Source organism: Caloenas nicobarica, chromosome 3 (assembly GCF_036013445.1).
Source record: "Caloenas nicobarica isolate bCalNic1 chromosome 3, bCalNic1.hap1, whole genome shotgun sequence".
NCBI classification, from domain to species: Eukaryota; Metazoa; Chordata; class Aves; order Columbiformes; family Columbidae; genus Caloenas; species Caloenas nicobarica.
This window is the reverse complement of record NC_088247.1, coordinates 109,992,935-110,006,907: the sequence shown is the minus strand read 5'-3', so window position 1 is coordinate 110,006,907 and position 13,973 is coordinate 109,992,935. Positions and strand designations below refer to the sequence as shown.

Genomic DNA, 13,973 nt, shown 5'->3' with positions numbered 1-13,973 from the left:
CGCTGGGTGCCATGAGTGCTCTGGCTTGTTGGCTACCTATAAGACAGAGGGGCTGGGCTGCCAGCTGTCATTGTGTCACCCTGGCAGGGGCTTGTCTGTCTGCCTAGGTGATGCAGCACCCGACGGATGGCGGGCAGCTTCTGGGTCTCCACAGCAACATGAAGGACATGAACATCCGAGTGGCTGAAATCAGCATCTACTCTTTGTCCAGTCAGCCCATTGACCATGAGGATGGGAGCGTCCCCTCAGGTCCTAAAATCAAAGCTTCAGGTGTGTTAGCGCTCACAGATCTGAAGCGATAGGGGTAGGACGTGGGTAACGGAGCGCGTCCCCAAGCACCTGCCAGCAATACCAGTCATTTCACTGGAGTCATGACAGGCATCATGCTTAGCTGTGGCATCTGCACTGTCTGCTTTCAGATCGCTCCCCCGACATTGATAACTATTCTGAAGAAGAGGATGACAGCTTTTCCTCAGAGCAGGAAGCCAGCGATGATGCTGTGCAGGGTCAGGTAAGGGAGGCCTGGCAGAGTGGCTGATGTCCTGTTCCCGTTTCTGGGGCAAGAATCGGAGGTTGAGGGTCTCAATCATGCTGAACCCTCCCATCTTCCTTGTAAACATTTGTCATGGTTTCAGAGGGTAGAGAGCCCCAATATCTGACAGCAGGAAGAACTGTGGGCTGCTGTCAAATCTATGATGGGGCAAGGGACTTTGGAGAGCTCTGGTATGTGTCCTTGGAGCCACCTCGTCTGCAGCGCAAAACCCCTGCTGAGCCCCCTCCACCTTGCACCATGATTCTCTCCCATCTCCCTGTGATGATGGACCAGAGCTGCCCTCTCTGAGACAGGATAGAATTTTTAGGAAGAAGTACAGTCTGGGTCTGAAAATGGTCAGAGCTGGCAGACATGTCCCAGCTCTGTGATGAGCTGTGCCACTGCTGTTTGCTGTTCTCTTGTTGTGGTGCCTACATTCAAGGCGAAAAAAGACTTGCGGTAGCATGCTGATCAAGCACAGGGACAAACCCTTGTTCAGGGTCCTCCACATTACCTGTCTCATCATGCTGGTTTCACACATCAGGGCCCTGTGTCCCTGAGAGCTGTGTGTATTGTTGAGGCTGATCCCTGGAAGAACACTTTTAGTGAGCTCAGGTGCTGTGCCCTTTGAGTTAACCCTGGAGATGGGTGAGCAGGAGAACAACTCATGGGTCACAGGGAGGCTGGTGAGTGCAGAGAGAAGAGTTTCAGGTTGTAACAAGGACTGTCAGAGAAAAGCTGCTGTCTCTACTCTGAATCTTGGTGGTACATGTTTGCCTGGAGGGGCCTGGGGACAAAGGCACTGGGGAAGAAGGTCTGGTGGGGGACAATGCTAAGGAGGGAGAAGCTGCACGGAAAGAGGTGGGAGAAGTGAGAAGCAAGACTTTGGGGGCAGAGTGTACCAAAGCTTTTCAAAATAGGAGGCAAGTGTGGAGTGGGGGAATTTCTAGGAGATGCTGCTCCCTGCACTCTGAGTTGCTCTGATGTGCTGTGACCTTTTGCCTGCAGGATCTGTTTGATGAAGAAGATGACTTGAGGAAAACCAAGAAGGCTAGGAGGAAAATGATCCGAACCACATCAATGACCAGAGTAACATCAGCATTTACAACCTGATCAAAGGGATGGAAGGGATGCACTTCCTTACCTCCCTGCAAGGAGTGAAGGGGGCTTGAGGGGGATGTTCACCGTGATGCAGAACAGGGGAGAGAGCCGTGGGCTCTGAGAAGAAGGCGCAAACCTCTTGCCGTTAGTGAGTCAGCTTGTTGTGCAGAGCTGTACACCAGCTCATGGTCTGCACTGTGTTTAGCCTGGCTCCCTCTCAGTGATGATCTGCGTGCAACACAGTTTCGACTTGCTGCTGTGACATGGTTCTTCTCTTTCTGTCCCTAAGGAAGGGGAAAGTTAGCGCAAGAAAGAGTGAGCCATTAGCAGCTCTTCTGCCTGTCAGCAGAAGGGGGAAGCTGCCCTGCCAGGCTCCTGCTCCCCAAGCATCTCCCCATCTGCTTCAGCCCTGCAGGTCCCTGGGCACCTTCTTCTGGAGTTTGTCACCCATCTTTTTGTGCTTGAAGGCAGCATCCCTGAACCAGATGGTCTGGGGAGAAAGGCGATTTAAATGGAGAGAGAGTGCTATTCCAGCCTGTAGCAGAGTCTGAGTCCTTGAACCCTCCCTCATGCCCAGATACAGTGGCTTCTTGCGGAATCTAGATTTAGTCCAACTCCTCCAGGAAGTTCAAAGAGCAAGGGAGATCATAGCTGACCTTGGGCCTGTGGACCCAGAAAGGAGCTGACAGCATGTTAAAGAGAGCAACCACAACCTGAACATTAGTGATCTGGGAAGCTGGTTTGCTAGTTCTGCTGATCTTTTTCCTTTCCTTGTTTTGTTTTAGCAACCAAACTTCAAGCAGAAATTTGTGGCTTTGCTGAAGAGGTTTAAAGTGACAGAGGAGGTAAGAAGTGGGAAGGCTGCCCCACCTGGCAGTGTCTCTTGCAGACATGGAGGTGTCAGAGTGCTGGTTCCCACTCACTGGGAGCACAGGCATGAACTGCAGGTGCTCAGGGGTGGTGGTGTGAGACATGGCATGGACTGGGGCTTGGCTTTTCCAAAGCCCTCTGCCTCAGGAAGGCAGCTCTGAGCCTTGTGCTCAAATCAAAAACACCTTCCTGTTAGGGAGAGGGGCCAGGGGAAGAAGGGTGCTGTCATACACTGGCTCTGCCCCAGGAGGTGACATTGCAGGGGCAATCTTGTTCACAACTGAGAGCAGGCCAAGATCAGCCTGGGGGTAGCTGGCCTTGGCTGGGAGCCTGGAGCCTGCACTGAGTGTGCGGCACAGCCAGAGGAGTTCCCTACCAGGTGTCTTAACTCTCCCAGTAAGTATGATGGGTGTCTGAGACTCCTTTAGATGTCGTGCTCATGGCACCATCCTTTGGCCCAATGACAGTGTCGCTTGCTTCTTCCACAGGCTGGATTTGGCTCTCTGAGGTGGGAACAGTGCTGTGGTGTGCCTCGTGGCTGGGAGGGAGCTTGTATGTGCCTGGGTAGGTATGCAGGTGACTCCATATCTCTTCATTGTCCTCTGGACTTGGTCCCACAGGTCCTGGACTCTGACCCTGTAGACCAGACCCAGGAGGTGGAGGAAGACCTGGGCTTGCTCTATGACAGCCTGGAAGAGTGCAACAATAGTGACAGTGGCCCGGAGATTGAGGACAATGAGAGTGTGCACAGCACACCCAAGCCCACCCTGAGGTAAGGGTTGCAGGGAGTCACAGGCCAACAGCACAGTCTGTGTGACCTGGAGACATGTCCTCTGACACTATTCTGTTGTTTGGGCTAATGCAGGCATTATCTTGTTTCCACTCCCATCACCATCTTCTGTTGGCACCACTGAGCTCATCACTTGCATATCTTGTTTAATAAACTCAAAACTGCCCATTAAAACTGGCTTCCTTCACATTTAGTCTCATTTAATTTCCTGCCAGTCCAGCATCTGACACTGATCTGCTGGAAGAATACCTGCTTCATCTAAATCCCTGCTGTTCCCAGCTCTCATATCTTTCTGCTGACAGTCCTGGCTTTCTCAGGGCTCTCCATACTGAAGCATGCCTGTCTTTTGAGCACTTTGTGACTCCTTGGACCAGTCCTTATGTCCCTACAAGATCTGCATGCTGCGTTCCCACCCTTTGTGGAGACAGGTGACTAGCAACCATCAGCAATGTTCCTAACCCTGTTCCCCAGGCACCCAGTGGCTTGACTTGCTCTGCCAAGCACTACTGACTTGGCACAGAGGTCTCTAGTGATCCGCGTTTACCTGGCCTCTCTGCTCATGGCTGTTCTGTTTGTGTGCTGTCCTTTCGTGAGAAAGTTGCCTTTTATTGTCTTTCTCCATGGCTGCCTCACAGTGCGCTGGGTCTCTTCTAGTTAAGCCAAGCTTACTTGTCATTATTGTTTCTGTAGTTCAGTATTTAAATATAATTTGGATTAGCTGGAATCCCTGCTGGAGGTACTTAGCAGGGGTAGCAGACTTAGTCTACCACAGGCAAACTGTTTGAAATTAAATCTGCTAGATTCGGGAACCCCTGGGAAGAAATAGGAACATGACAGAAGTTGTCTTCCACAAACCCACAAGTCGTTGTGAAGGAGACAGGAGGCACATGGGCAAGGGGGGGCTGCTTAGGTGGTCTGCTTGAACTTCAAAAGGAGTTCTAAATGTTCTCCTAACGAAGACTTTAAAGAAACAAAGATGCTGTTGGAGAAGAATGAAGGTCTTTTTGTTGTCAGTTAATGGTTTATGTATGCAAACTCTGTAAACTATAAGAAAAGTCGAGTAAGGATATTATTAAATATAAGACCCCACCCTGTATCTGCAGATGCCCACTTGCAAACATCTGGTCACTGGGAGAGCATCCTAAAGTGATGGTTTGTGCTTATACCTGCCTGTATAGTCTTCCTCGGGTGTTTGCTGCTGTCTCTGGTAGGGCAGTTGAGTGGGCCTTGGACTGGTTTTCAGCCTGTTCATGTGTCCCTAGCTTGGTTTACTCTCTAGTGTCTCAGTTTCTGACAGTGCTGAGTGTGTAGCCCCTGAATTCACGTTACTGGGTCTGTACTTTTTCTAAGGAGATGTAGGAGCTGCCAAGGTCTTCAGTGTAGCCTGCATGGTCCCCAGGCCCTGTGTAGCCTTCTCAGCTGGTGATGACCTTCCAGTCCAGCCTGTAAATTCAAGATGTGATCCTTACGTTGGATTTGTTTATTGTCATAGGCAGCCTTGCTAGACAGTGTGAAGGCTTTAAGATAATCCTTAAGGGTGAGCAGTGGCTGGTGCCCTGGGCTGGGGCAGTCGTGTTGGGAGCAGATAGCCATCCTTTTGATCAGCCAGGGAGGCCATGCAGCTGTAGTGCGCTGGCGTGAAACTAGAGCTAGAATGGAGGCTGTTAGGTAAGACCTCAACAGGCCTTTGATTGAAGATCAGAGGTGAAGGAGCAAATGTCTCCACAGGTGACTGGGAAAATGGATGGGGAACAGGAGGCTAACTCATTGCAAACAGAAGGAGGCTGTGCAGAAGGGCTGGGATTTACCTAAATCTCAACCTGCTGAGACTCAGACTCAGGCGCATAGGAGAGATTTTAAACTGTGGAATAGGGAAAGCTGAGAATTGCAGAAGAGTTCTGTGCTTGGTGTGACACATCCTCTAGGGATGAAAGCTTCTGAATTGCAAGTGGGAGAGGGCAGAAACAGACACAGCTTCCACAGGGAAGGGGAAGACAGCACCATTTAAGTGGGATGTTGAAAGCCAGACCAAGCCTATACAATCTGGATGCATCCAATGTCTAAGAAAAAGGAAGGGATGAAGATACTGTTTTGAGGTGCCAGTGGCCACAGAGGTATGTCACATTCTGGTGGGATTACTGAACAGTACAGAGGAGTGTGGGAGAGATGCTGGTTGGAGGGATGAATTATTAGAAAACTTACATATTTCTCTGGTTTGACTCAAGTTATTAACATGGTCTGTATGGAGTGAAATTTCCAGCTGTGAAAAGGCAAGTGTAATGACTGTACAGAGTGGTGACAATGCCTGAGATCCTGCAGCAGAGATTGGAGAAGTGGAGAGAGCAGAAATATATTAATAACAGGAGACATCATTTAGCCCTGTGTGACCTGGAGAAAATGTCCCATTGGGCCACAATGCCAACTCTACACCTGTAGCTTTGGTAAATGAACATGTGAAGCAGCTGGTCACAGAGCCAGTGAGGAAAATTGAGCTTCGACTTCTCCCAGCCAGTGTATAAACACTGCTGCTGAAGGGCTGCTCTGTGGTGGGGACCATAATTTACTGAGATGAAATGTCCTTGTAGGAGCAGTAAAAGCAAAGAACCTGACAAACACTGTTGAGCCTGGCAACACAGTGTGGTGTATACAAATGAGGAAACAAGGTCGAAAGAAAGTAAAAGGAGTAGATGTTCAGAGGTCTGTAGGTGCCCTGCAGATAGATCCAGATGAGGACAACAGAAAACAATGGAAACTTTGACAGAGTCCTAACAGAAGAACTGGTCTAAATTCTACACGTCTGTGGCCATCTCTGGAAACCTGCAACCTGGTATCCCCATCTGCACACCACACAAATCAGGAGAAACTTTTATTGGGAGTTAGTGAGAAAATATGTAGAGACAGCTTAGAGGGAAGCTGGCTCAGATCTCCTGCAGGGAAGTCACATGTTGCTGCAGTTGCTGCAAGGGTCCTGGGAAAGCTGACAAGTGAGATCTCTGTTAGTTTCCTAAAGAATGGTCTTTGAGCAGCCCACAGCATGGGGAGGGGGTCCTTGGGAAATAAACAATGGGTGGAAAAAGGGGAAACAAAGGTGAAAGCTCACGCTGTGGTGGCAGAGACAGTCTTGCTGTCACAAGGGAATTCCTGTGTTGCCCACTGTGATTTGGGAGGAGGACCTTGGAGTTGCACTGTGCAGCTCCACCAAAACGTCAGCTCAGAGACCTAAAAATAGGCAAATTTAAGTGTTGGGGAACAAAACAAGACATTGCTGTGCTGCTGCATTACATGGGGTGTGATTCTGTGTGCAATACTGTGGTCTTCAGAGCCTCAGGAAAGGGGAAAGCAGAAAGGGAATGTAGAAGCTGCTACTGGAAGTGTTCAGAAACAGCAGTCAGCGAGTGAGATGGGGCAATGGTTCCTCACCCTTCACTGCAGTGGTAGAGGATCACTTTAGAGAGAAATCATTGCTGTCTAGGAGACAGGGATGCTGCCTCCAACTCACAGGGGCCACAGGTTTAGTTCTGGTGGCACCATCCTGTCCCTGCACCCAGCATTGCTGCAGCAGACCATGGTGTGTGGGGCTGGCAGTCCTTAACCTGTGAGATGCTTGAATACTTGTGTGTCTGGCCCTGTGTCCCACTGGGGACCTCTCCAGGGTGCTCTGTGCTTGGGACAGGCTGGTGGGGTTGTGCTGGGATCATGGTGACTTTGTTCCTCTCTTATTCCTGCCTTTTTCTCTCCCATCTGTCTGTCTGTCCATCTGTTCGTCTGTCTGTTCGTCTGTCTGTTTCTCTGCAGGCGTTTCTTTGAGGGAGTTTCTCATTCTGGTTCCCAGACTGAGATCGGCAGTCTGCACAGCCAGAAAGGGCAGGATCAAGAGTCGGGCAGCCCTGTGAGTTATACCACCACCACCACCACCACCTCTTGCTCCCTTCCCTCCCCAGCCAGCCCAGCAACCCTGCAGTGCCTGCAGCTCCCTCTGAGCCCACAGCTTCTGGCAGCACCTGCCTGGGGTTGCTCCGTCCCTTCTTTCCTCTTCTTTTTCCCAGTGCAGGCAGACAGGTAGCAATGTGGGGCAGCCTCTGGAACCGGTTCCAGGGGGACGCTGGGCTCCCCTGTGGGAGCATGTGTTCTGTGAGGGCAGGTGTGAGTCACTGGCAGCCACCCCACCTGGGGCGCTCCATCCTGCTCTGACCCCACTCCCTGTTCCCCAGGGTGAGGCAGACAAGCGGAAGCCAGGAGTGCTGCGACCACAGGAGGAGCCAGGAGTGGAGGTCCCTGCACTGGTGAGTCCAGGCTACGGGATGTGGAGTGGGGCTGCACCTCCCATATGCCTCACCTTGCTTTCTGGTTGCCCGCCAGCACGGGAGCAGGACTGGGGGGACAAATAGATTGGTCTGGAGAGCAGCAAGAGTGGAAGGAGGGGGGTCTGCAGGAGGTGCAGCCCAGCCCCTTCAAGGCCCTGCAGCCTTGGCTCTCCAGCAGGGCCACCAGGTCTATCCTGGATGGGTGCACCCATGTGTGCAGGGAGCAGGGCAGGGAGAGCAATGTGTGCAAAGTGACTGTGTGTGTCCCTCAGGAGCTGGCCACAGAGGAGCCATGTTCACGGCTGGCCCCTGGAGATGCTGCCATGAGGGAGGGCAGTGTGGACAGGCTGGCCCAGCTGGGCCCCGGAACCAAAGCCGAGCTCCCCGGTGCCGTGTCTCCCAGGTAAGGTGGGTCTGCACCCCATGCCAGGCCTGTGGGGGCCCACGTTGGCTCCCTGGGGTGCATGGGGGTTGGTGGAGATGGGATTTCCTCAACAGTGTCACGTCTCCTGCTTCTCGCTTACAGCAAGGCAGAGAACAAGCAGTTGTGGCGTCCTCGCAGCACCTCTGTGAAGGACCGGCAGAGCTCAAAGGGACAGGGTGGCCGCGCCAGTAGCCTGGACAGCGAGAGCTCTCCAGACTCATGGCACAGCACCCAGGTGAGGCTCTGGAAGCCACCTCACCTGGAGGTTTCTCACTCAAGAGCCCTGCCAGGCCTTCAGCCATGGCTAGAGCAGCCAAGGCAGCCAGCTGGGGTTAACCTTTGTGATGATGCTGTCATAGGTGCCCCGAAAGTCTGTTTACGATCAGCTGAACCAGATCCTGGTCTCAGATGAGCAGCTCCCCGAGAGCATCGTGCTAGTGAATGTTGCTGAGTGGCAGGGGCAGGTGAGTAGGCGTGACAGGAGCTGAATGAATGGGAGGAGCTGTAAGCAGTGTCCCAGGGGATTCTCCCAACCATGGCAGCGTGGCCTAGGGAAACTGTCGCCAGCTCTGCCTTCCTCTCCCACAATGTGGCACTTCTTTCAGGGAGACAGTACATTTCGCAGTGCTGAGCTACATATACAAGAGTCTGGTGTATCTCCTCCATCATATGCCACACACCAGCATTTCTGGATTTGTGGCAGAAGAAATGGCTTCTCAGCAAGAGGCAGTGGAGTCTTGACCCAAGCCGCACATCCTTGGCATGTTCCTGCTCTAGCTCTTGTCCTGATGGGGAAAAAGGAGCAATGCCCATTCCCAGACCCTGTCATGGCATCTTCTAAGCCCCATTGTCTGGCATGACAGCCTGTTTTACCACTGTTCGGCTGCACACAGACATCTGAAAAGGCGCAGAATGATGATAGGGTAATAGGATGATAGAACAGTTTGGGTTGGAAGGGACATTTAAAGGTCATCTAGTCCAACCCCCTGCAATGAGCAGAGGCATCTTCAACTAGATCAGGTTGCTCAGAGCCCCGTCCAGCCTGGCCTTGAATGTCTCCAGGGATGGGGCATCTACCACCTCTCTGGGCAACCTGTGCCAGTGTTTCACCACCCTTAGTGTAAAAAATTTCTTCCTCGTGTTTAGCCTGATTTTGGAGTGCCACAGTGGGAGAGAGCAAGAGAAGGGGATGAGCAGACAAGGACTGAGCCGAGAGTGGGGCCCTGCTGTGGGATGGCAGGATTTAAATCAGAGGATCCCTGGACCAAACCCTTTATCTCAAGGATAATAGCCTCATTCCTGGGAAGATTTTGCCCTTGCTCATCACAGGCTGGTGACTACTGTGCTCAAAGGCGAGAATGGAGCTGGGAGGAGTGAGGATGCTCAGGCATGCAGCCGGGGGGGACCTGATGGTTTCAGCCTCCTTGCGTGGCACGGGTGGGGACAGAGACCCCATCTCTGTCCTGGGGGCACAGGGACCAGCGTGGGTTGGTGCTGGCCAGCACAGCTATCGCCCCTCAGAGTGCCTTAACCCGAGCTCTCTGCATTGGCAGTACGTGAGTGAGCAGCTCCAGGCACACAAGCAGTTGGTCGTATCCACCTGCTCCGTGGCGGACATCCAAGCAGCCTTCAATACCACCGTCTCCCGCATCCAGCGATAGTGAGTACAGTCTGGGCTCAGCCTGGCAGCTCCCTGTGACTGCAGAGAAGGGCTGGGAAAGGCCCTGGGACCCCAAGGGCTCGTTGGGACCCATTGGGATTGTGGACATGACAACTATAGGAGCAGGTGTTGGTCCTGGGGAGAGTGGGCAATCCCAGGGCTGGTTGTGCCAATGGCAGTTCCCAGCAAGCTGGAAATGGTCAGCAGTGGGTTTCTGATGCTGGGTTGACTAGCCTCGCTGAGCATGTCCCCCGGCCCAAGAGCCACCTGCTGAGCTTGTCCCTTATGGTCTCTTTTTCTCTCCCTTTCGCAGCTGTAACTGTAACTCCCACATGCCTCCGCCAGTGAAGGTGGTGGTGGCAGGGGATCAGAGCTACCTGAGCATTGTCCTCCGTTTCTTTGTGGAGCAGCTGGCCAGCAAGACACCTGACTGGCTCAACTACCTTCGGTTCCTGCTTGTGCCGCTGGGTGAGAGCTACCACAAGCCCAGCCCCAGGGTTGTCCTCTCCCACCAACCTGGGCTCCCCAGCTTGGAACCAACATCGCCCTTCTCACCCGCAGGCTCTCACCCTCTGGCCAAGTACCTGGCCTCAGTGGATAACAAATACAGCACTCTCTTCCTGGACACAGCATGGCGGGAGCTGTTCAGCAGGGCTGAGCCACCCATCGCAGGTGAGGAGCAGGGCAGGCTGGGACCAGCAGTGCCTTGAAAGGAGGAGCCCAATTGCCACCAAGTCTTAGAATCATTGAATAGTTTGGATCAGAATGAACCTTCAAAACTCATCCAGTCCAACTCCCCTGCCATGAGCAGGGACATCTTCAACTAGATCAGGTTGCTCAGAGCCCCGTCCAGCCTGGCCTTGAATGTTTCCAGGGGTGGGGCATCTACCACCTCTCTGGGCAACCTGTGCCAGTGTTTCACCACCCTCGTTGTAAGAAATTTCTTGCTCATGTCTAGCCTGAATCTCCCCTCCTTTAGTTTAAAACTGTTACACCTTGTGCTGTTGCAACAGGCCCTGCTAAAAAGTCTGTCCCCATCCTTCTTATCAGCCCCTTTTAAGTACTGAAAGGCTGCAATAAGGTCTCCCAGAGACTTCTCCAGGCTGAACAACTCCAACTCTCTCAGCCTGTCCTCACAGCAGAGCTGTTCCAGCCCTCTGATCATTTCTGTGGCCTCCTCTGGCCCCTCTCCAATAGGTCCATGTCTTTCCTGTGCTGAGGGCTCCAGAGCTGGATGCAGGACTCCAGGTGGGGTCTCACCAGAGCAGAGCAGAGGGGCAGAATCACCTCCCTCGACCTGCTGGCCACGCTCCTTTTGATTCAGCCCAAGATACAATTGGCCTTCTGGGCTGGAAGTGCACATTGCTGGCTTATGTCCAACCTTTCATCCACCAGTACCCCCAAGTCCTTCTCTGCAGGGCTGCTCTCAATCCCTTCATCCCCCAGCCTGCATTGATACCAGGGGTTGCCCTGGTTGCCCACCAAGCCCGGTTGCCACCAAGTCTCACTGCTCTTTGTGCCCACAGACACTGTGGACATTGCAGGCCGTGTCGCCCAGTTCATCGCTGGAGCCAGCCTCTCTCACCAGCTCCCCATCTCTGAAGCCATGCTGACCTACAAGCAGAAGAGGTGAGTGTGGCCCCGAGGTGCACCTCCAGTCTGAGCTGTGCCTGGGAGAGGGCTGTGGGAAATGGGGGACAAGCGAATGAAGGACCGGAGACCTGCACTCTACTTCCCCAGTGAGCAACTTGGTGCTGAGGGGAGCTGGGGTTCCACACAGAGAGGCCTGCAGTGCCATCCCCTGCCACCCCCGGAGTGCTCGGCCCGTCCAGCAGCTGTTGACTGTGGCAGCCCTCACGGTGGGGACCAGCTGCCAGGGCTGGGCTGGGCTGGGCTGGGCTGGGCTGGGGACTGCGAGCCAGCACGGTGCTGCCTGGGGGTTGACGCTCATGTTCCAGCTGCACTCTCACCTCTCCCTTCTCTTGGTTTCTGGCACCCAAGGAAGAGAAGTCTCTATTTTGATTTTTATATCAGGTATTGGCTTGTGCTTGCTGTGCCGCTGCCTGGCCTCCTCCCTTCCCCCCATGTGCGTCCATCCCTCTTGCCGTGCAGAGGAGCCGTGACCCCAAAGTGGGGCAGGGCTACCCTCCCGCATGCAAGCCCTCTCCCAGCACCGGAGAGGCTGACACCTTGCCTCCTTGTGTAGTGTGCCCTGTGCTGCCATGTGGGGGACAGGGAATCCTATGGGAAGGGAGGGCAGAGGAGAGAGTCCCAGTGGCCATGAGCCAGCACTGGCCCCTTCCAGCCTGGGGGTCCCCAGGCTACAAGGCACTTGCTGGTCAGCACACCCAGACCCTGACCAGCCTCTCTTTCTTGTGCAGCCCTGACGAGGACTCCTGCCAGAAGTTTGTACCCTTTGTGGGGGTGAGTGCATTGAGGAACCAGCAGGCAATTTGGGCTGGGGTGGAGAGGGGTAGCAGACAACCCCGATGATGCTGGGATTCATCTGACTTGTCTGTCCTTGCAGGTGGTGAAGGTGGGTCTGGTGGAGCAGTCCTTCAGTGCCTCTGGTGAGTCCCTGAGGGCCCACAGTCCCTGGCTCCCTTCTCTGCTGTGGGGAGGCCCTTGTTAGTGTCCCTGAGCCCCCCTCGACCCCCCCTCTTCCTCTGCAGTGGACTCAGATGATGCCACAGTCTGCACCCCTTCCCTGCTGAGCTCAGCACCAGCTGCTGGTGGAGCATCTCCCTATGGCAAGGAGACTGTGAGCACCCCACCACCCTCCCCGTCTGTCAGCAGTGGCCTCTCAGGTGCTGGGTAAGGAAGCCCCACGCAGTCTGAGGCAGTGGGTGCTGGGGTGGGAGGGTTTGAGGTGCTGTTTTTTGGGCCAGTGTGCTCCCAGAGCAGGCTGCAGCTGCGCTATGGGGAGCGGCAAGGACAGCATCTGTGTGCTGCATGGTGCTGCCCATCTTGCCCAGGTCTCTGAGCCCTGGTGTGGAGGTGATGGGCCTGCAGGTGGACTACTGGACAACACAAGGGCTGGACAGGAAGAAGGAGGGCGAGAAGCGGGAGACGGGTATCAAGAACACGCTCAAGAGCAACTTCCGCTCACTCCAGGTCAGCCGCATCCCTGGCACAGGGGAGCTGGTGCCCCCTAGCACCATGGCCATGACTGTGGTCACCAAGGAGAAAAACAAGAAAGGTAACCAAGCCCACCCCTGGGTGCTCTCCAGCTGTGGGGCCACAATCCATTGCTAAAAGGGTGGGGGGAGCCCACAGGAGGGCAAGGCTGAGACACCCCCAGCAGGGGCCAGTCAGTGCAGCCAGCTCTGGGGTGAAGGCTCCCACGCAGGGCCAGGTGGGGACATTGTAACATTGGTCATGTCTGTCTTTGGCCCTCAGTGATGTTCCTGAGCAAGAAACCAAAAGAGAAGGATCTGGAGCCCAAAAGCCAAGTCATCGAAGGGATCACACGCCTCATCTGCACAGCCAAGCACCAGAATACCATGTTGCGAGGTGAGGGGAGGTGCAAGCCCCATGGGGCTGGAGGTCTCAGACCCAGCAGTCCAGGCTGCCCGTGGTGGGGCTGCGCCTCACCATACGTTTTCTTCTCAGTCTCTATAGATGGGGTAGAGTGGAACGACGTGAAGTTTTTCCAGCTGGCAGCACAGTGGCCAACGCATGTCAAGTACCTCCCTGTGGGCATCTTTGGCTACTCAAAGAGTGTGTGAGAAGTGGAGGGCAGCCCTGGGATGGAGCTGCAGAGGGTCACAGGAGCAGATGGAGAGACAGACACGCTCTTGTCTCCTCTCTTCTGCGGCCCAGCCCCTGCCTGCTCTGCAGAAGGAGATAAAACACCTGCACCGCCCCCTTTGTGGGCCAAGACCCGTGAAGGTGAGGCCAGTGAGACTAGGTCCACACACCTTCCAACACCAGCCGGGGCACCATGCCACCTGCCTCCCCTAACCCCCAACAGCAGCCTGGGATGAGGGTTGGCACAGACAGCAGGGACCCAGCAAGGGCTCTGGCCCCTTCTCTCCCCAGCTCCCCAGCCAGTGGGGCCCAGCTGGGCTGGGCCCAGGCAGGTTCCCCAGTGCTGGAGCCAGCAGGATTGCCTAGCAGACAGGGGACAGGTGCTGAGCAGAGCCCACCACCCAGATACCGCCCCTTGCCAGCCCCACTGCCAGCCCCATGCTAGTGTGCCTGGCCCTGCCCTGCGGGGCTGAGCCTCAGCAGCTTCTCTAGTCCTGCTGCAGCCCTGCTGTGGAGGCTGGCATCGTGCTGCTCAGCCTGTC

At 54.5% G+C, this 13,973-nt stretch overlaps 2 protein-coding genes across 2 annotated transcripts in view; both read left to right on the top strand.

The window, feature by feature from the left end:
• The window catches only part of LOC135986700 (phosphofurin acidic cluster sorting protein 1-like), a 92,151-nt gene extending 78,552 nt beyond the window's left edge, over window positions 1-13,599 (top strand). The window contains exons 5-24 of the mRNA XM_065631003.1: window positions 108-270; window positions 420-511; window positions 1,541-1,621; window positions 2,419-2,478; window positions 3,124-3,275; window positions 7,089-7,182; window positions 7,505-7,576; window positions 7,870-8,000; window positions 8,124-8,256; window positions 8,381-8,485; window positions 9,575-9,681; window positions 9,995-10,149; window positions 10,243-10,353; window positions 11,208-11,310; window positions 12,063-12,105; window positions 12,209-12,251; window positions 12,354-12,495; window positions 12,657-12,880; window positions 13,081-13,194; window positions 13,294-13,599. Coding sequence (XP_065487075.1) covers window positions 108-270; window positions 420-511; window positions 1,541-1,621; window positions 2,419-2,478; window positions 3,124-3,275; window positions 7,089-7,182; window positions 7,505-7,576; window positions 7,870-8,000; window positions 8,124-8,256; window positions 8,381-8,485; window positions 9,575-9,681; window positions 9,995-10,149; window positions 10,243-10,353; window positions 11,208-11,310; window positions 12,063-12,105; window positions 12,209-12,251; window positions 12,354-12,495; window positions 12,657-12,880; window positions 13,081-13,194; window positions 13,294-13,409 — 2,241 coding nt within the window. The 3' untranslated portion in view covers window positions 13,410-13,599. The remainder of the gene's footprint in view (window positions 1-107; window positions 271-419; window positions 512-1,540; window positions 1,622-2,418; window positions 2,479-3,123; window positions 3,276-7,088; window positions 7,183-7,504; window positions 7,577-7,869; window positions 8,001-8,123; window positions 8,257-8,380; window positions 8,486-9,574; window positions 9,682-9,994; window positions 10,150-10,242; window positions 10,354-11,207; window positions 11,311-12,062; window positions 12,106-12,208; window positions 12,252-12,353; window positions 12,496-12,656; window positions 12,881-13,080; window positions 13,195-13,293) is intronic.
• PTK7 (protein tyrosine kinase 7 (inactive)) overlaps window positions 9,901-13,973 on the top strand; it is a 99,908-nt gene continuing 95,835 nt past the window's right edge. Inside the window, exon 1 of the mRNA XM_065631002.1 lies at window positions 9,901-9,905. The gene's annotated coding sequence lies outside the window, so the exon portion shown is untranslated. The remainder of the gene's footprint in view (window positions 9,906-13,973) is intronic.